The sequence below is a fragment of the Lepidochelys olivacea genome, assembly GCF_965140295.1.
Source record: "Lepidochelys olivacea isolate rLepOli2 genome assembly, chromosome: 5".
In the NCBI taxonomy this organism is placed as follows: Eukaryota; Metazoa; Chordata; order Testudines; family Cheloniidae; genus Lepidochelys; species Lepidochelys olivacea.
The window spans coordinates 101,593,140-101,614,543 of NC_140415.1; the positions used below are offsets into that span (position 1 = coordinate 101,593,140).

General features: G+C 43.1%; 1 protein-coding gene across 4 annotated transcripts in view; it reads left to right on the forward strand.

Annotated features, from left to right (window-relative positions):
• The first annotated feature begins 762 nt into the window (after window positions 1-762).
• Window positions 763-21,404, forward strand: part of DMRT1 (doublesex and mab-3 related transcription factor 1) — an 87,557-nt gene continuing 66,915 nt past the window's right edge. For 2 of the 4 annotated variants that reach the window (XM_084629558.1, XM_084629557.1), the window contains exons 1-2: window positions 765-1,430; window positions 6,789-6,975. In XM_084629558.1, the coding sequence (XP_084485684.1) occupies window positions 1,107-1,430; window positions 6,789-6,975 (511 nt within the window). In that variant the 5' untranslated portion in view covers window positions 765-1,106. Of the gene's footprint in view, window positions 1,431-6,788; window positions 6,976-21,404 lie in introns of all 4 variants that reach the window. The other 2 variants (XM_084629556.1, XM_084629555.1) reach the window with 2 other exon arrangements.

Below are 21,404 nucleotides of genomic sequence, written 5' to 3' on the forward strand. Positions count from 1 at the left end.
CTTTAAGGGGAGACTTCAAGGAAGAGATGGAGGGTGCTTACAGCACAGGAGAAGCAAGGCTGTATTTTATGCCCCAGATCCACAAAGATATGTAGGCTTCTAATTTACATTTAAAATCAGTGCACTTCTTTGGTAAGAATCATATCTGTCCCAGAGGATGGGATTCTTACAAGTGGAGTCTTAGTATAGGAATTATTTTTGTCCCAGACCACTCTATGCAGTTGATTCTTATAAATGGAGTGCACTGTACCTTTGGATCGGGGCCTGCATATTTTATTTATTTATTTTTCAGTGTGAATCGTGGACATACCTCTTAACTTATCAAATCGCCAGTGAGGTGGATCCTTAGCAGGGAGATGCACTTGTTTAGGATGCGTTTTAGGATGAGTGCGTCAGGCAGCTGGTGTATGTGTAAAATCTTGTCAAATGAGCAGGTTCCAGCTGGAGTCCCTGAGACATAATAAACATGGCACCCCAATGGTATTTTTATTGTGGGACTCTTAAAAAGAGCTGAAATGCAGTTTAAAATGCAACTCTCTCTCCATCCCCAAGGGACCTGCTACCCGAGATTTGTAAATCAACTTCTCTTGGATTTTTGTGTAATATCTTATTTAGATTGTCTCACTTCTTCCCAGCCCTGGAGCCAAGGCGGCATGGACCTGGTCTGCTCAGCGCCCTGGGCCCTGCAGCAGCAGCTGGCCGGGCGGGAGGAAGGGGGAGGAGCTGGCAGGGAGAGGCCGGGGTTTGCTTCGCTTTCTCTCTCCTCCCGGGGAACGTTCCAAAAAGTATCCAGCGTTCTGAAAAAAGTAGCGAATGTTCCAAACCTGCAGCAGCCCGCCCGCCAAAACTCAGCCAACACAGGGGGCAGGAGCTGGTGTGGCCAGTGTTACTCCCGCTGCTGCTGCGGCAACCGCAGCTTCCAACTGGGCAAAAGGTGGGGGCAGCTGTCTTGTTTGGGCCGCATCGCAGCGACTCCTTCTGATGCAGCAGGAATTGGCTAATACGTGTTAGCCGAACCTCTCTTCTCCCAGCCACACCCCAGCCCCTGAAACATTAACTCCTTCCCCCGTCCCTAACTGTGCGGGCGAGCCAACCGGTCCGGGACGATGCCCAATGACTCATTCAACAAGCCCTCGGCTTCTTCGGACCATCATGCCCAGGGGGGTAAGATGAGCAGCTTCGGGAAAGCCGCCGTTCTGATGGCTGCTACTACTCCTGCCGGAGGTGGAGGGGGTGCCGGGGTCTTGGCTCAAGCCGCCGCCACCGCCGCCTCGGGAAAGAAGTCTCCCCGTCTCCCCAAGTGTGCCCGGTGCAGGAACCACGGCTACTCCTCGCCACTGAAAGGGCACAAGAGGTTCTGCATGTGGAGGGACTGTCAGTGTAAAAAATGCAGCCTGATCGCAGAGCGACAGCGGGTGATGGCAGCCCAGGTGAGCTGGGGATAAAGGAGGACCAGGCCTCCTCGATTGAATCAAAAAAGGGGCCAAGGGTGGTGGAATGTGCCTTTCCTAGCACCTGTCTGAAACGCAGATACTTGACAGGCACACGAAGCTCCCTGCAGTGCAGAGAGAGGGGTTTAAAAGCTCTTATTTCAGGTTGTCACTCACGTGCACAATAACAGTTGCCCCACGGATGCAGGTTCTGCTCGACAGCAGTCACTAGAAAAGCTCTCGCAAGAATATACACCCTGCTCCCCAAAGCCTCTTTCCCCTCAAATCTCCTCCAGTGTCTCCATGTTGCCCTCTAGACCCACTAGGCTGATGCTTTGCGGATGGCACATCTCTTATTACTCCAGACTGTCCGTTAAAACAGAGACTTGCGGAATTCAATCCACCCTGCACCTCCTCCCCGCCTTTGATTATTTGCCATTATATGGTTTCCATTTGCCATAACTACTAAAATACATTCTTGTTTACAAATAAATTTCATAAAACCTTTAAAACCTACCTAGAGGCCTGCTAAGCCTTTTATTCATCTAAATTATCGGCAACATGTCATTCCCTTCAGATGTTTTGGATAGTGTCCATAAAAGCGTATGTGCGATCTGTCCTCGTGTGTGTTTCACCGGTTTCGGTATTTATAAACTGCTCAGAGTATGTTTTGAAAATGAACTTCCAAAGACATTAAATAAGTGCCCACATATATTTGCTTAAGTCTACCTTTGTAGTTTGACCGAGAATTGCTAAGTTTGTAAATGGAGTTGAATAGTTGCATTTCACAGATGTGAAGATAATGATACATACCCGGTTTTCTAGATGAATGGAAATGAATTCAATTATGTTTTACAAAACTAGAGTTTAACGCATGCTTGTTTTTCCCTTTTGTAATCAACAACCTAAACTTGTAACCTAAATCTACAACAGAAAAAGGAAAAATCTTCTGAAGAGCATGCGGATCTGTTTGAGTTAAAACACCCCAATGAAGTCACGCTGGAGCCATGAAACATTTGTGTTTTAGAATTGGCAAAGAAACTGAAACAGAAACATTTAAAAAGCAGATTCTTGTCACACACTGTTTTTTTCCTGTTAACAAATGACCACATATTTCCTCAACAGTTTGATATGTATATTTAATTTACCTTATGTAAGCAAATAGTTACTTGTTTTCAAACTGTAAAATATTGATCTAAGTGGATGGAAGCATCTGAACTCATTAAAGGGACCTAAAAGGACCATATATTTTACTTGCTCCTGATACAGACACAGATTCAAGATTTGGGAGTTTAACCTGTGTTGATTGCAGAAGCTGGTCCAATATGGTATTTTTATGAAATCTAACTGGGTTTTTTACATATACTATCATACATATTTTGTTTAATCCTCTAACCAATGTAATGAATCAAAGAGTAACACATGATTCTCTTAATAGGAAAACACTTACCTCAAGAAAAAAAAATTCTTTAAATTTTGGAATTACAGTATGCAAAAGGAAAGAACAAAATGGTTGGATTTTTTTTAATCTGAATAAAAATGCTTTACTTTGCTGCTATCTCCAGATAATGTGGTCTTGAAGAGCATCCTGTATTGAGTAAATGAATGTGAATGCTTTTCTTTATAAATTGGTATGACATTTTGACGCTTTACTTACAGCAATATTCAGAAGTGGTTTTAGTAAGTAGCGGATAACTCATATAGCAGATTTTGAATAATTTGTGAATGTATTTCCATTGCAAAAATGAGTAAAAATAAAATATGTTTATAAACTTTAAATTCTATTAAGACATTCAAGATGCAAGATTTCCAATGAAAATTTTTGGTGATGCATTTTCTATTGTCAAATACAACTTCACTTACCCTACATGGATATTTTTTGGAAAAATCTTCTTCATGTAAGATCAGCTAATTTTCATATTTTTGTAGGTAACTATTTAAGTTAATTATCTTAAAAATAATTGGGGATCTGATCAACTCAATGAATGGTGGGAGCAGAATTGAGTTGTAGTTTTCCAGTTTGACATGCTTATTTTTTCTGATGTTTTCTGTGTTTTTAGGTGTACTGTGGTTCATTTCTAAGAGTAAAAAAATATTTTTAGTAGTGTTTTAAAAACATGTTTCCCTTGAATTATCTGTTTAAAAAATATTGGCCATTCAATGTCTTATGCTCTTGAGTTGCGCTAGTTTTAAACTTAAAACTGGAAACTAATAATTGGTGCTGGTACTCTGCCCCCCCTGGCTTGAAGGGGTTTCGATTATATACAGGATTTACAGTTTGGTTCAATAGCTCTCAGCACCCCAACTATAAAAATTGTTCCAGCACCACTGAAACTAATAGTAGCTAATAGTTCAAGCTTGGTCCAGTCCTGCATGGGAGTAACTTTACCCACATAAGTAGTCCCATTGAAATCTGAGTTATACATGTAAATGTTTGCAGGATTGAATCCATATGAATCCAATTCTGCAAACCCATGCTTATGTGAGTAACTCTGTGTGTATAAGGGCTTCTTGGATGAGAAAGATTGTGTGGCTTTGAGATGCAACATCCTGTTTTGCATTCCGTACTTGTGCAATTTTACTAGAATAAATTATTTGCAGTCATTAGGCTTACTTATGTGAGTAAATGTTGCAGGACTGAAATCTATGCATCCGATGAAGTGAGCTGTAGCTCACGAAAGCTCATGCTCAAATAAATTGGTTAGTCTCTAAGGTGCCACAAGTACTCCTTTTCTTTTTGCGAATACAGACTAACATGGCTGTTACTCTGAATTCTGCAAGTGGTTGTCTCTCAGAACTTCCAGAATCCAAATTAACTATAATTCCCTTGCTCTGTGACTGAAGTGTGTGGCTGGTTGACATATTTTTTAAAACCTTGCAGTGTTGGGGTCAAGTCCCATCCCAGTCCCTGTTCTTGGACCAGGTCATGTACTCCCATTTCCCCCAAATATTGTTGGTTTTAGAAGGTCTTTCTTAGAATACTACAGTGATTATTTTGGAAAAATTATAGGTGCTTTTTTACCTCACTGGACATAATACACAGAGATCCTGTTGTGACACCCTGTGAAAAAGAACCATTTGAAACTGTAAAAGTATCAGTAAAAGTATCAGATTCTGTACAGATTGTTCTCATGCTGCTAGGTAGCTTCTATAATATGATTAACTCCTCTCTGCACATAGGCCTAGATCCCCAAAGGTATTTAACCTCCTGAGTTTCTTCCTACCACCTGTGTTGATCTCGACCCTAGACCTCATTGTGCCTTATTTGGGACTGCTGTCCTTACCTAACCCAGAGCTTCCTGGAAGTGCTGAATGTTCCCAAACATCATTTCAGTTGAATTTTTTTATGTATAGGAGTTAAGATCCTTAAAATCTTCACTTACCACTCCCAATATATTTTGGAATGACCCATTTCCAGCAGGTGGAATCTTCTAGCACCATTCAGCTGATAGGTTGCTGCTAGATTTTGCAAATGAAATTCCAAGAGTTTGTGTTGGAAGATGTTTTTGTTACAAGAACAATTATTAAAAATGCTGCTTTTTTGGGGTACAGCATCATTACAAAAGTAAAGAAAAATAACACTGTTCAATATACGTAGTATTGAGGGAAAGGGAGGGTCTAGGTAAATTATACTGTGACATCTCAAAAACTGTGCCCCAAAAAATACATGGTCACCTCTTGTAAGTTGGAGGCTGATTTCCACAATTCAAATGCAAACATGGACCAAACTGCCACCTGTATGGGAAATCACAGCATAGGGGATTATAAACTCTGATGCCATGTCTGTGCTAGCCAAATGACTCGTTAGTGACAAGGGGTGTTAGCCGTGGGTGCAGCTAACTGCTGTTTAGCTACCACTGCAGACAAGGAGAAATGGTGCTGAGAACTGCAGCACAGTGGTTTTCCCCCAGGAATAGACATACCCCTGGTTGTCTGCCAGCGTGTACATCACCTCGTCTAGATATTTACCTACTTTTACAACAGGCTACATAAAAAGCTGTAGCAAAGTCAGTACAAACTAAAATTTCATACAGACAATGACTTGTTTATATTGCTCTAGATACTATACACTGAAATGTAAGTACAATATTTATATTCCCATGGATTTATTTTATAATTCTGTGGTAAAAATGAGACAATCAGCCATTTTTCAGGAATAGTGTGCTGTGACACTTTTGTATTTTTATGTCTGATTTTGTAAGCAAGTAGTTTTTAAGTGAGGTGAACCTTGAGGTAGGCAAGACAAATCAGACTCCCGAAAGGGGTACAGTAGTCTGGAAACGTCGAGAGACACTGCTGTAGTGGGATGTGTGGATGACCTCTCTTTCTGAAGTGGTGCAGAACATGGTTTGTTTGTACTTACACTTGTAAAAGCTATTTTTGGTGCCGGTTGTGACATTTGTTGTCAGCAACTGGTTGTCTACATGAGCAAAACAAGGGTATCGTTTGCTAGCTCAGAGTTTCCTCTGGTTGTATGTATTGGTAGGATTGCTGTAGAATGAAGGGGAAGTTCAGGCCACAGAACCCATGGATCTGGGGTTCATTTATGTGGGAGGCATGTGTGTCTTGTTCCATGGTCCTCATGGCAGCCATATTCTTATGGATTCGGTGACTGCTCTTGCCCTGCTTTCCTCCTGTGTGCTATGAAAACTTGCCTGAGGGGGATTCTGGGGCAGCAGCCTGCAGGGCAACCCAAGATCACTACTTCTCTCGGCACTGGCCTTCATGGATCTCCTGAGATCTTCAGACTTGCCATTTCTTGTGGGGCCAGAGCCCCACCCCGATGAAAAGCTGCGACAGCTACTTTGCAAGTGGGAGCTTTCAGAATTTCCTGCCCCGCTGAGGCTATGTACAAACACAGGAGATTATCTGTCCCTTTGCCCAGATCCACAGCAAGTAGAAATAAAATAACAGCCAGATATCTTTGAAAAATCTTCTTCCTGCTTTGCCTGAGCATGACTGTATCATGCTGACCCTGGCTAGAATCTTTGACAAGAATGGTGTGATTTTAGCCAGTACTAAGTATTTAATTCCTGTGCCCCTGCTGAAAACAGAAGGCATATTTTTTTATGGCGGTAGCATTTTACAAGAGTCTTTCATCTTACCGATGTAACCTAACTGAAGTTTGCATGGCTATAAATAAAGGTAAATTTTGACCCACGTTGTTTCATAGCATCTTTTTGCTTTATACCCCTCAGAATGTTATTTCCCCCTTTCATGTCCTGATATTAATAGCCATGAGTTGTTGGAATGTGTGGTATGCCCCTTAGTTTGGGACCAGTGGATAATTTCCCTTGTGTTCATTGTGATCATTGTCTAACGAGAGACTAGACACAGAATAGTTGTTCTTGTTTCCAGGTTGCATTGAGAAGGCAGCAGGCCCAAGAAGAAGAGCTGGGGATCAGCCATCCCATCCCTCTGCCAAGTGCCCCGGAGCTCTTCGTTAAGAAGGAAAACAATGGTGGCAGCTCCTGTTTATTGTTGGAAAACAGCAGCCCGACACATTCAACAAACACAGCAACTACAGCATCCACCACCCCATCAGGTAAGGGAGTGGGGGGGAGAAAAGGGGGGGTTCTGGTCACTCTAATGAAGAGAGCTTGTTTCAGAGAGATGCTAGTTTTTGTTTTCCATGCTTGTTATAGCTGCAGTGACAGGTCTGCTGTGTGTTTCCTTCTCTTTTCTTTCCCACAGAGCAACACTGCTGCGGAAAAAAATCTGACAGAAAAGGTGTGTGTGGGGGGGAAGGGGATGCAGCAAGCAATTTTTCATATTTTTTCTTTTTTCAAAAACATGTGGAAATCAAAATGGAAAATTTCAGAAACCATCAGCCAGCTCTTCTACTATATATATGTGTAGGCATGAAACAAGTCTGCAAACTGAATGCAATCATTTCCATTCATATCCGGGATTTAAAAGAGTTCTCTCAACGCCATTGTGGCTGAAAATGAAGCCCCTTGGGCCACATCCACAGCTGATGTAAATCATCATAGTTCCCTTGGTGTCAGTGGGGCAATGCTGATTTACACCAGCTGATGATCTGATGCTTTGTCTTTACAAAACCTCACATAATTAGAAATAACAATGGGTCATAACCAAAAGTGAAACCAGCTTCACCGACTTCCATTGTCCCAACTGAGAGAGATGAAAAAGCAAACGAGCACGGTGAGAAGGAAACTGGATTTTCGTTTAGGTTTAGTAACCAAGGGGATGTTAGTAATACAGGTAAAGCAATGTGTTAAAAATATGTTTGCGAAATGGACATTGTCCTACTAATTAACTAAAAATCACCTCTGGCCAGGGTGCTTCTGTGTGTCAGCTAGCCGGCACCATTGCCCGCTCCAGTACATTTAGAGCTTAATTCCTGCACCTGCCAAATGGAATTGCTATATCCCACGTTGACCAGGCAACCCCTCTGGGTCCAATCCCTGTACACACAGAATAGCAATTCCATGATTTGCGTGTGTTAAGAGGGTATTGTTTTGGGTTGTGTTTAGAAAAATTGCTTGTTGGAATTAACAAGTCAGATTTTGTTTTCATTCAGACAATCCTGTTCGGACTCACGGTCAACCAAAGATGATCTTTTCATAAAAAGAAATATATTTGGAACACTGGGTTTTGTTTGTGGTGGGGAAGGCTGGTTAAGGATTAAAACAGCTTGTGAAATCACTTCCAGAGATTGAGGTTAATTCAGACAAAAGAGGGGGAAAACTTACTCAGATAAATCCAGAAAATGAGATCACGTTGCAATCAGTGAAACACTCAGGAACTTCAGCCTCAATGGATATACAATGGAGTATTTAACCTACTCAGTTTTTACTGCAATAAAAATGTGCATTCAGCACCCGTGGTAATATTATAAAAATACACAGATCCATAAAAAGATCCTCGGAAAACTTTATGCTGGACTGAAAAATGTAAAGTGTAAATATTGCCAATTTAAAAATCTTTAGAAATGTTTTAAAGATGTCAGTAAAGGACTAATTAATTATAAACATCTTTCAGGCCACTCTTTTTTTAAGCGGAGTGTCTTTGTCAGTGTGACAGATAATTACGTTCTTCAACATAATAGCTCCATGTTCTTCTTTAGCATTTTAATAAATAGCACCATGTAGGCAGCAGCATTGATAATATTGTGCTTAGACCTTTGAAAAGTAGATGCATTTCCAACAAAAGACAAAATAGGGGTCAGCATTCCTTTGCCAGAAATGAATTCAGAAATCATGTACAGCATCTGGGGATGAAAAGTTTGGCTGAGATTTTCAAAAATAGGAGCCTATGTCATAGAATCATAGAATACCAGGGTTGGAAGGGACCTCAGGAGGTCATCTAGTCCAATCCCCTGCTCAAAGCAGGACCGATCCCTAATTTTGCCCCAGATCCCAAACGGCCCCCTCAAGGATTGAACTCACAACGCTGGATTTAGCAGGCCAATGCTCAAACCACTGAGCTATCACTCCCCCCAAATATAGAGTCATAGAATATCAGGGTTGGAAGGGACCTCAGGAGGTCATCTAGTCCAACCCCCTGCTCAAAGCAGGACCAATCCCCAATTTTTGCCCCAGATCCCAAATGGCCCCCTCAAGGACTGAACTCACAACCCTGGGTTTAGCAGGCCAATGCTCAAACCACTCAAAGCACCTAAATAAGACCCTGATCCTCTAAACACTGACACATATGCATAACTTCAAGCACATGCATGGTCACATTAGTGAACTCCTGGCCCAGTTGAAGTAATTGGGAGTTCTGCCATTGACTGCAGTGAAGTACTGTTTTCACTATTGACTTTGATGTGACTACTCATGTCCTTCAAGTTAAGGATGCACATAATTATTTGCAGGAGTGAGGCCCGAGCGGCCTGATTTTCAGCACCGTTCACCTGGCTACTTCTACAGAAGTCACTGTTCAGCATCTTTGGAAATTAAGTTTCTTAGCTGCCCAAATTGAGATTTATGCACCTAACTTGGTCTTTAGTTATTTTATGTGTGTGAACGTTTTCCTCCCTAGATACAAGTACACAGGTATATGTGTCTATATTAACATATATAGATTAAACTTCCTTTGCAGGGGATCTTTATATGGTTAAGATGATGCCAGCCCTAGTATGAGAGCTGCAGAGAATCTTCCCCTTTGCAATCCAGGGTGTTTTCAGGTATCCTGCACTTGTGTTTAACCAGTTTTTAATGTTACTCTCAAGCGAGAGTTTAATAAGTCACCTGATTTGGAGACGAAATGAGTGAATTGCGCGTTAATGGAATGAGGGGACATTGGGGGTGTGGAAAAGCAAAACAAAGGGGGCGGCAGTAAGGAAAAACTCCACTTTTAAAAATAAAGAGTCTAGGAATCCGATTTCGGTGACCAACCATATCATGAAAGACCCAAAGCCTTCAAACGTGCCATGTGAATGAAACATAATGATGGCTTATGGTGAATCTGGTATGTACTTGGGCGGCCACAGTGCTATTTTTAGTGCACTAGCTTGCAGAGAGCTAGCACATGTCTGTCCACCCACACTGGGAAGCTCCGTTCCAGCTGTGGTGTAGACACACCCTAAGAAAGATAGCAGGCCCTGCCTCACTCTCATGAAAAGGAACTGCAGGGGTTGAATAGGGCTGGTTCATAGCAGCCTGGTGAGTGGGCCCTATTTTGGAATTGGTGTTGTTGTGCCCCAGAGTCTAAACTTTCACTGAAAATAAAAATGAAGTCCTTAGCTCTGACAGTTGAAAAGATAACCTTCCAAATATGAATGGAATATAATTGATGGAGCGGTGCATGCCTGAGTCTGCAGGCAGCCTGAGCTCTGAATTCTGAACTGCTCCCCTTCATCTCCTTGGCATTAGGGAGAGAGATTGCAGGATGACCCTTCCCCAAGGAATGTGTGGGGAGGAGAGAGAGGTTGGTCAAAGAAGGGAGCGGAGATAGAGGAGATGGCCCAACACACCACTGCATACAGCCCTTCCCAAGGACAAAAGCCCTGTTAGTGCCCCACTGTGCTAGGTTCTGTACAAACACATAGTCCCTGGCCACCCTATATAGATGAGACAGACAAAGGATGGAAGGGGCAACAGAAACACAGCGTGGGGAAGTGACTTGCCCAAGGAAAGATCATACAGTAGGTCAGTGTCAGAGATAGGGTTAGAAGCCAGGTTTGCTGAGTGCAGTCCTCTCCACTGGATCACGCTGCCTGACCTTTCACAGGGCCTTTTTTGTATGTAGATGCAGCAGTTTGGAAAAGAACCATTTACAGTAGTAGTCAGTGCTCACTGAGTCAAACCATGCCCTGAGCTGGAGGCAGACTGCTTTCACTGCCACGCAGGAGAACCATGTGGACACCCAGGAGGACTCCTGTGAGGACAAATCTCTCTCTGTTGAACATTAGTACATAGTACACAGGAGGTCATAGTGACAGTTGTTAATTCTATTCCTTATGCAAGCTGTTGGCTTTAAAGGCTTAGTAGTTTTCCTTTTGAACTTCATCAGACTGCACATAGTTTGTGTGTGAAAGAGTCACACAAATCAGATAGGGTGCCAGGGAGAGAGGGACTTTCCTCATTGTATCCATTTTATTGGCAGGTCAGAAATATTATGACACCTTGAGAAACCAGAGACAATTTTTCAGACCTCTTGCGACGCGCCGTTTTTGGAAAAGAGGCAGAATGAGACGTATTGGCACTAGCACAGCAGCTTGCCCATGTACCGTTTCAGTCTTGGCGATAGTGTTTAGTTTGAAAGGTGCTTATTATCTTCCAGAATCCGAAAGAAAAGAAACATGGGAGTTTGCAGGATAGTCGGCAGGAATAGCATGGGAGCAAATGAAACAGTTTGGCAGGACAGATACAGAACTTCTGTAAGCAGATCTCATTGTTACTGAGCAATTTTCCTGAAAAAGTATCATCTGGTTTAACTGTAGTGCACAGATATTGTAATGCTCAGTAAAAAGCCAGGATTCAGGAGCATTTTTAGAGCAACAGTGAGTTCCTCGTGTTTTGTTTTGTTAATTAAATGTAGTGGGCAAAATTCGGAGATGAGTCTTAGGGGAGACTGAGCTGATGTGATTGTACCTTTCAAATGGCCTTTCTTTTAGTCCCAGAGTCATCTACGTTCCCCACAAATGTGATATCCCTGTACTTCTTTGGTTTACATCAGAAATGCAGAGCCATGAAATGAAGGTTGCAGAGAGAGCTGCTCACATGAAAGGAAGGAATCTCACGTCATTTTCATGGAAGAAATGTAATAATTTGTGCCCTCATTTTGCGGTTTTGTCACACGTTATGCCTTGGCAAGTTGGGAGGTATGGGCGTGACATACACATTGAGGAGACCAGAAGATGCTGTAGGATACTTCAACTTTCTGGGTCTCCCCCATGTGATGCAACTGAGACTCCGCCAAGACTTAGCATACTAAAGCTCGACCTACTTATCACCAGGCAGCTTTACACATTGTGGGCTGCTTCTCTCTGTTAGGTCTTGTACAACCTTAATCAGGGCATCATTTCTTTGCCTCCATAATGACACTGGTTCTGATCAAGTTAAATGTACCATTATTAGCACTTAGTAATCCATTTCCAGGGTCGAGCGCACCTAGCTCAGTGGTCCCCAGTCCTGATTAGGGGCATCTGGGTGCCACTTGGGTATAAATATTTGAAAGTACTCCAATTTCATTTCAGATAACACATAGGTTTAACAAAATCTGTAATCTTGCCAGTATATAGGAGAAAAGGTCCAGATGAAATACAGAACCGACACTTTGTTAATGTCACTGGACTAAAAAAATTGAAGGTTTAGTTCATTGTTATTTTTCCTTTTGATACATTTATCATGAATGATGGAAACAAAGGTGTTTCTTCATATTTCACTAGGTAGGACCTCCCTTTAAGAGACTGTTGGCGGACTGGCATGGTTTATCTACATATTGTTAGGTAGTTATGTGGTTACTGGTCCACTGGCAAAGAAGCATTTAAGTGTTTACAAGTAGAGCCTTGAAGATCCGCGGATATCTTCTTTATAGCATCCGTGTTTGTGGATATCTGCAGACCATTTTTGTGGATTGTGGATACAGATGCGGATAAAATCTCCCCTTTACCCTTTAATTTCCTCCTTTCCTTCTTTTCTGTTAGTCTTTCACTATGTTCATGCTTAAACAAGAGGGTGTATCGGGGTATGGAGGAGTAGGTTCTTATGCCCCTGTATGGGGTACCCAGTCCAGTCACAATTAGCTCTAAAACAAAGGAAAATTTAGGCAATGGTTATTACTGATGAGCTATTAGATTGTGAGATAGTCTCCCAAGGGAACTGGAAAAAGCCCCATTGCTTGGGTGATTTTCAAACTGGGCTGGACAAAGACCCATGGAAAAATATGGAAATGGACAATCCTGCACTGTCAGGCATGTGGGCTAAAGAACCTGCCAATAATAGCTCTTTTCTATTTCTGATGTCTATGATTCAGTACTGGATTTGTAGGCGGTATTGGACAGTGGGATGGATGTGACCTCAGAGTACACAGCCATTGCAACAATGACAAGTCTTCTGCTTGCTGTGAGTTCTCTATACAGGGGATACCTCTTGTCGAGCAAGTGAGGTATTACTGGTTCTCTCTTTGTTGCTTTGGTATAGCCATATTGAGGAATGCCGCAGAGACTCCTGAGCATCTCCTTATAAAAAGGGCATAGATAAATCTGAGAGAATCAAGAGAAGGGTGGCAGAAATGATATACGGCTTGTCGAAAAGGAGACTAAGGGTGGATATTACAGTCTATAAATATCTGAGCAGTAATAATATGAAGGAGGAGGAGTGATTATTTACAGGACTTGAGACCGCATAACAAGGAGCAATGGCTTGAAACTAAAAAAAGGAAAAAATTAAATTAGACAGTAGACACTTTTTTTCCTACCTGGAAGTGCAGTTAGGCAATAGAATGACCTGCCTAAGGACAAGGAGGTAAGTGAAGCATCGTAAGCATAGGCCGCGAGTTATATATAGCCTGTGCTCCACCAATATTGAGGAACGTGGGCCCAGCTTCACCAATGTTTGGGCTTATATTTTCAGAGCCGTCCTGTCCATAGGATGGACCGGGGCAACCGCCCCGGGCCCCGTGCTTTGGGGGGCCCTGTGCTTCAGGGGCACACTGGGTCCAGGGCGGCCTGGGGGGCCTGGTGCTGGCAGCCACGAGCGACCCGGCCCCAGCCTGCCCTGCCCTGCTCCGCCTCTTTCTGTCCCTGCTCCGCCTCTGCCCCACTCCACCCCTTCCCCCAAGTCCCCGCTCCACCTCTTCCTGACCCTGCTTTGCCCCCATTCCACCCCTTCCGCCAAACCCCAGCCCTGCCTCTTTCTGGCTTTTGTCCCCGAGTGACATTGGGAGCCAGTGGGATGGGGCAGAGCGGGGCGGAATGGGGCTGGGTCGGTCGCTGCCGCCGGCTCCAGGCACCTCACTAACCCTCCCAGGCCGGCCTGGACCCTGCGTCCTCCTGAAGCACAGGCCCCCACAAAGTGCGGGCCCAGGGCAGTTGCCCTGGTCTGTCCTATGGTCGGGACGGCTCTGCTTGGACCCATTCTGGGCACCACCAAAAATTATACAAACCTGGTGCCCATGATCGTAAGAGGTGTTTAGGACAGAGGTGGGCAAACTACGGCCGGCGGACCACATCCTGCCCGTGGGCCCCATCCTGCCCGGCCCCTGAGCTCCCAGCCAGGGAGGCTCACCCCTGGCCCCACCCCTGCTGTTCCCTTTCCCCTCTGTTCCCCCTCCCCCGCAGTCACACCGCTGCGTGGACAGTGCTCTGGGCGGCTGGGCGGCGTGTTCCTGCAGGGCAGTGCAGCAGTGTGTCCGGCTCTGGCCGGGCGGCGCAACTGCCAGACATGCTGCTCTGAGCGGCACGGTAAGGGGGCCGGGGCCAGGGGGTTGGATAAGGGGCAGAGGGTTCCGGAGGGCAGTCAGGGGACAGGGAACAGGGGTTGGATAAGCGTGGGAGTCCTGGGGGGCCTGTCAGGGAGCGGGGGTTTGGATAGGGGGAGGGGCTGTCAGGGAGTGGGAGTCCCAGGGGGGCCTGTCAGGGGGCGGTCAGGGTCCCTGGAAGGGGGCGGTCAGGGGACAAGGAGTGGGGAGGGGTTGGATGGGTCGAGAGTTCTGAGGGGGGCAGTCAGGGGGTGGGAAGTGGGAGGGGGCGGATAGGCGGTGGGGGCCAGGCTGTTTGGGGAGGCACATCCTTCCCTACCCGGGCCTCCATACAGATTTACATATATATATCTCCCTCCCTCCCTCCCTCCCTCCCCTAAATCCTGAAGTATCACATATGCTTGCTTAAGGCCCAGACAACATTGTGGAAATACTAATGCAGCAGAACTATAGCAAGACTGAAATTGTCCAAGTGGAAATCTTGGGTAAAATGTTCATGACTTTCTTTTCCAGTTTTCAACTTGCTTGAACATTTCTGATGAAATTTCAAAACTTTTTGAAAAACTAGTTAAACAATGTGGGGGAGATAGTGGGGAGGAAGGTCGCTAAAAACTGTTTTCCCGCCAACTCCAGAGAAGAGCTTGTTAAGGGGATTCGTCACCCTGATGCATATGCTGGGGAGAGCTGTCTGCATTGCCATATGGAAATGGAGGAGGAGCCAGTGGGTTTGTACACAGTGTGAATGCACCAGGGCCATACTTCTCACTGGTGGGAACAGCGAGCTGCATCTGCTGCTACGCCTCTAAATCTTGCTGTCGTTGGCCAGGGGCTGGATAAGTGTGTTTGGAGTACCCAAGGCACATGCTGGTGCTGAGGCTCTTTTCCCTGGGTCCTGCTGTACTTCAGAGGTTTCCTTTTACTAGGGCTTTCTTTGATTAATACAGGGGGGAAATGCTGATAAATTATTTCCTTGTTTTTTTCAGAACATTATGGTGGATCCTCTTTTACTTGGGCTTCTCTGAGTCTGCAGCACCTTTTGGATCAGCCTTTCTGACATATAGTGAGATTTTCAAAGGCACAGATGAGAGAGATCCTCAGCTGGGGTAAGCTGTCATCATGCTCCATTGACTTCAATGGTGACAATTTACACCAGCAAAGGATCTGCCCTAGGTGTCTGGCTCCCGTTGAAAGCCAGTGGGAGTTGGTTGCCTGTCTGTGCTTTGTGCCTCTGAAAATTGCCCCCATAATCTGATATTGGTAGTAGATTTGCATCCGAATTTGGGGGGTTACCTGTTCTTGGCATATGTTATAAACACTGAGACAAAGAATTTTGGTCCATTATAATTTTTTACCAGGACACTGTATTATTAATCTCTCTGTGGCTAACCTCTTGTTCCTTCCCGTGCCCTTGAAATTTTTCCTATTATTTATCTGAATGTGTGGTGTTTTGCTAATGTTTGTTGGTTTTTTTAGAAAAAACAAGATTAAAAGTGGAGACTACAAGATTATTGCACACTTTCTTAATTAAATCCTGGCACTGTCCCATTTGTTTCTTTGCCCCATATTTTATACTTCACAAATCCTGGTTCTTTCTGTTTACTTTTTGACAGTCCTTCCTTATTTATAGGGCCCTACCAAATTCACAGACTGTGAAATCTGGTCTCCCCCTGTAAAAATCTGGTCTTTTGTGTACTTTTACCCTATACTATACAGATATCACGGGGGAGACCAGCATTTGTCAAATTGGGGGTCCTGATCCAAAAAGGAGTTGCAGGGAGGGTCACAGGGTTATTTTACAGGGGTCGTGGTATTGCCACCCTTACTTCTACGCTGCCTTCAGAGTTGGGTGGCTGGAGAACAGCGGCTGTTGCCCAGGTGCCCAGCTCTGAAGGCAGCGCCCCGCCAGCAGCAGGGCAGAAGTAAGGGTAGCAGCACCGCCAAGCCACCTACAATAACCTTGCGACAAACCCCTCAACTTTTTTTTGGATCAGGACCCCTACAATTATAACACCATAAAATTTCAGCTTTAAATAGCTGAAATCATGAAATTTATGATTTTTAAAATCCTACGACCATGAAATTGACCAGAATGGACCGTGAATTGGGTAGGACCCTACTTATTTAAAGGCTTGGCAGAATTTGATTTTTATTTGTTTTATAATTTTGACAGATAATACTGATGTTTATTTTTAAGCATTTTTTTCAATTTTTATCGATTTTAAATTTTCACAGCTGCATATAATTGTGGGGGGTCAACATCACATGTAAAAATATACAAAGTTTGAAATTCTAAGAAGGTCGCAATCAGCATTTTTCCTGCTTTGCGTATCTGCAAATTTCTAGAATTATCAATGGAAATATTTCTGCATCGGTTTGAGTGTACTGTGAAATCAATGTTTACCAACATTTACTGATCAAAACCTAGTTCTTCCAAGCCTACTTATTTATCATATTGGCCCTTATTTCATATTTAGTGTATTTATTGCTAGATGGTCTATGTGACCACTAGCTTAGCTTTGAACATTTTCTTTCTAGATTTTTTCTTTCTGATGCTTATTCACATTCACCCCTTCCCTAAACTTGTTTTAACTGTGGTGTTCAGTCTATGATCACACAATGCTTGCTCTACTTTATTTGCTGTCTGACTCCAGCTGTTTGTTAATAGTGATAAGAGCACCCCACCCAGACTCTGCCTGGGAAACTCAACCCTTAAAGACCCTAGTACCATACAGTCCTTCCTCTCTGAAGTGTATTGTCCTTGTTTTCACTTGTGTTTGCTCTCCTATTAGTCAAAATTACAAATTTGACTAGATCAATCAGTTCATGGAATTCCTACACACATGGTATTCCACCATACATCCAGGAGGAGATTTTTGAAGGCTCATATCTACTTAGGTGCCCAGCTTGTAAAGGAAGGTGGGTTTTTGCATTTAATCATACCTTCTGTGCTGCATAAAATTAAGGACAACATTTTCAAACTTGGGTGCCTTGCTATAGGCACCCATAAATCTAGACCAGGGGTGGCCATCCTGAGCCTGAGAAGGAGCCAGAGTTTACCAGTGTACATTGCCAAAGAGCCACAGTAATACGTCAGCAGCCCCCCCATCAGCTCCCTTCTCCCAGCACCTCCCACCCACTGGCAGCCGCACCAATCAGCGCCTCCCCCTTCCTCCCCATCAGCTGTTTCGTGGCATGCAGGAGGCTCGGGAGTGAGGGGGCGGGAGGAGTGAGGGCACGGCAGGCCTCGGGGGGTGGGGAAGGGGTGGAGTGGGGGCAGGGCCTGTGGCAGAGCCAGGGGTTGAGCAGTGAGCACCCCCTGGGCCGTTGGAAAGTTGGTGTCTGTAGCTCCAGCCCGAGTCGGTGCCTATACAAGGAGTCGCACATTAACTTCTGAAGAGCCGCACGTGGCTCCGGAGCCACAGGTTGGCCACCCTGATCTAGACTTATGCACCTAAATAAACAGCCTAATTTCTGTTGACTCTGAACCATTGAGAGCTGCAGGGTATCAAGAGCTTTGAATCAGCTGATTTATTTAGATATTTAAATATGGTTTTTATGTGTCTCAGTTTAGGCACCCTGTTTGAAAAATTGGCCCTAACTTCCTTTCTAATTCTCCTTGATACCTTTGGCTAAATTTTCAGAGAGGTCGCTACCAGGTTTCTCTGTATACACAGGCCATTTACACACTCAGATCCAGATCCTCAGCTGCTGCAAAACATCATAGCTCCAAAGATCTGGCCCTCGGTTGCTGTGCATTATTGCTTTTGTATGTAACTGATAGATTGTGCATGAACAAAAGTCGTTTGCGGTCAGTTTGCATTTTCATGGACACATGTTTTTGCAAGTATAAATTCTATCACTTGCATACACTTGCATACACGTACAAGAATTGTGTGTGCAAGTTATTTGCACTCACTAATGCAGGCCACTATATACATATAGATGGTTCTATACCATTTCTAGTCATATCGCTACCAAGAGTGTGTCTGCATAATAAAAAGAAAAAAACCCCTCCCATTATTACTAGTTGGTGTTTTTCAGAAACCTTTTGGATTTCTGTCATCATGTTGCTTCTAATCAAGTGGTCTCTAGCATTCCAACCATAAGCTTACTCCCTTTGTTATTTTTAGTGTGAGCTATAACGATTTTATCCCAGTCATATTTCCTCCAAGGTCTTCTATCTCAGATACTTGTAAAGCTATGCCTCCCTAATAATGTTTTCTTTGATCTTGTTAATGACTTAAATCCATACTGATTTTGTTTCTCCTCCTCTCGTGTTTGCTCCTCTGAATCTGCAGGATGTTTTTTTTATCATTGTCTGGGCTTTTAGTTTTCTTTCCCAATTTCTTTTTCCATAATATTTCTTCCTTTTTTTAAAAGAAGTTCTTGCATTATTTAACCGATGTTCCTATTAAAAATTTAATTCTCATATGTTATATTATAGTAAATTTAAATATTTGTAGTTTTCTCTCACTCACTCACTCACACACACACACACACACACGTCATGCTCATAGCAAGTGCAGTGAGGTTGAAAACTACATTTCATTATAACCCCTTATTTTACATGCTCATAATTTTCTAAAACACTAACCTTTTGGGCCCCAGTCAGGCAAACACTCCTACATGTTGGTAATTTTATGCACATGAACAATCCCATTGAGTATAAATATCCCTATGCATTAAGTTACAAGTGTGCATGAGTTTGGAGGATCAGGGACTTAGTCAGAAATTTTGAATGCTTGCTCTCTGTCCAAGGGTGAATTTTTTTATGTGTGAAAGTTTGAGCAAAATGTCAGTTATTTTTGAATTACGCCTTTTTACTCAGCAATGTAACAAACTGCTGACAACTCTGTAAGTTGTTTGTAGTGTTGTTGTAGCCATGTTGGTCCCAGTATATGAGAGAGACAGTATATGAGAGGTAGTATTTTTATTGGATCAACTACTGGTGAGGTAATAACTTTTATTGGATCAATTTCTGTTGCAGAGAGAGATGAGCTTTCGAGCTACACAGAGCTCTTCTTCTGGTCCATAGCTCGAAAGCTTGTTTCTTTCACCAACAGAAGTTGGTCCAATAAAAAATACTACCTCACCCACCTTGTCTCTCTCACCTTGTAAGTTGGAGAAGGACTATAATATGTCAACTATCAGGACTGGTGTCTTTATTTGATTTGGGGGGAAATTGCTTTTTATAATTTAACAAAATTAGGAATACTTTAATGTTGCATACTGAACACATGCAGTAGATTTTTTTGAGAGGTGCACGCTTAAGGATGAACAAATTGGGCCCAATCCACTTCCACTGAAATCAGTGGGGGTGTTTCCAGTGACTTCAGGAGGAGTTGGATGTAAATAAATGCACAACTGAGAAGCTCCGAACGTACAGTGTCCCACCCACTGGCCAGCCCTCCTGCCTCCTTGTTATTTTCTCAAATTGTTTTGCCTTTTAAAATAGTTTTTGTCGTTTAAAGTGAACTACAGACCTTACAGTGACTTTTTTAAAGTATGATGAGAACAAAAGGAATCCTAATAGTAATATTGGACCATTATTTGATGGAAATGGTAGAATTGTCAATAGTAATGCAGAAAATGAAGGAGGTTTCAATAAATGTTCCTGTTCTAAACCTGTGGAAATGCCAGATGATGAAGTCACATTATATGATGAAGATGAAATACTTTCCATTCTAACAAAAACTAAGGAGGGTGTTAAACAGCAGCTACTAAAACTAGACATTTTAAATTAGCGGGTGCAGATAACTTGTATCCAAGAGTTTTGAAAGAGATGGCCAAGGATCTCTCTGAACCACTAATGTTGATTTCTTTTTCAATAATTCTTGGGGCACTAAGGAAGTTCCAGAAATTGGGTCACCTTGATTCTGGGGGCAAGTTTAGCTTTCAGCATAGGTTAGAACAGGGTCAGGGATCTTCTAACCTGCACAGGATAAAAAAAACGTTAGGGACCATTCTGTCAGCATAGTCTGGTAGTTAGGGCACTTAGTTAGGATATGGGAGACCCAAGTTCAAATCCCTGTTCCAGTGACTATTTAATTATTCATAAATAGTAGAACAGCTTCAAGAGGAGAAAGCCACATGCCAGAATATCCCACAGTCCAGTGGTTAGGGCACTCTCCTGCAATAGCAGACATGCAAATTCAGATCCTTTCTCCACATCAGACAGAGGGGGGAATTGAATCTGGGTCTCCCACATTGGTCCCCTAACCACTGAGCTAATGCGTACAAGGGAGGTGCCAAAGCAACTGCCTCTGGCCATTTTGTGAATCCTTTACTATGCTTCTGTCAAAATGCTGAAAATCGGAATGAAATTAATTGGGCCAAAACAAGCTGTTTTGACTTTTTCAGTTCGGTAGAAACTATTTGACAAACTAAACACAAATTCACCAATAGTTTCAGTTGACCTGAAACTGCATTTTTTGGCAAATAAACTATTTGTCCAACAAATGTTGCCCTGTTCTCCTTCTGAGTGCTTTACCTTGCAATCTTAATAGTGTTCTTTTTCACATCTTGCTTTTTAATTAATTTCTTAATTTATATTGCACCTTTCTTGCCAAGAAAAATATAGTCTATTTGACATTGGTTTAAAACTTAATTTTAGCTCAAACTTGAAAAAAACTGTATATCAGAAAGCATTTGCTTATGCTGGTAAACTCAAGATAATGACTCCAACATTATTGTAGGAGGGGGAAAATAATATTCATTCCTTCAGTATAAAATGAGTATTGTTTCTGGGAGTAGAATAAACCTTGAGAAACATAAGAGTTTAGGCATTGACGTCTTTACGGATAAAGCCAGCTCCTGCCCACAGACTGCTTTCTCCTGATAGCCTTCACATGATGCTTGTGCCTTTTTGATAATCTTTACAGAATTAGCAGTATTGCTTCTCACCCTCGCTGACTGTGTGGCTGGACATGCCAGATATTTTCGAGAGTTGTCAAAAAAATCACTTGAAGACATTCTTAATCAGTGGTTGTTTGTCTTAAGGGCTAGCATCAGAGTGAGAAGAGATAAGGATGAGGTAGGAGTTGCCAGGTGGGATGCGCCTCAAAAAGACGTTGTTAGATAAGG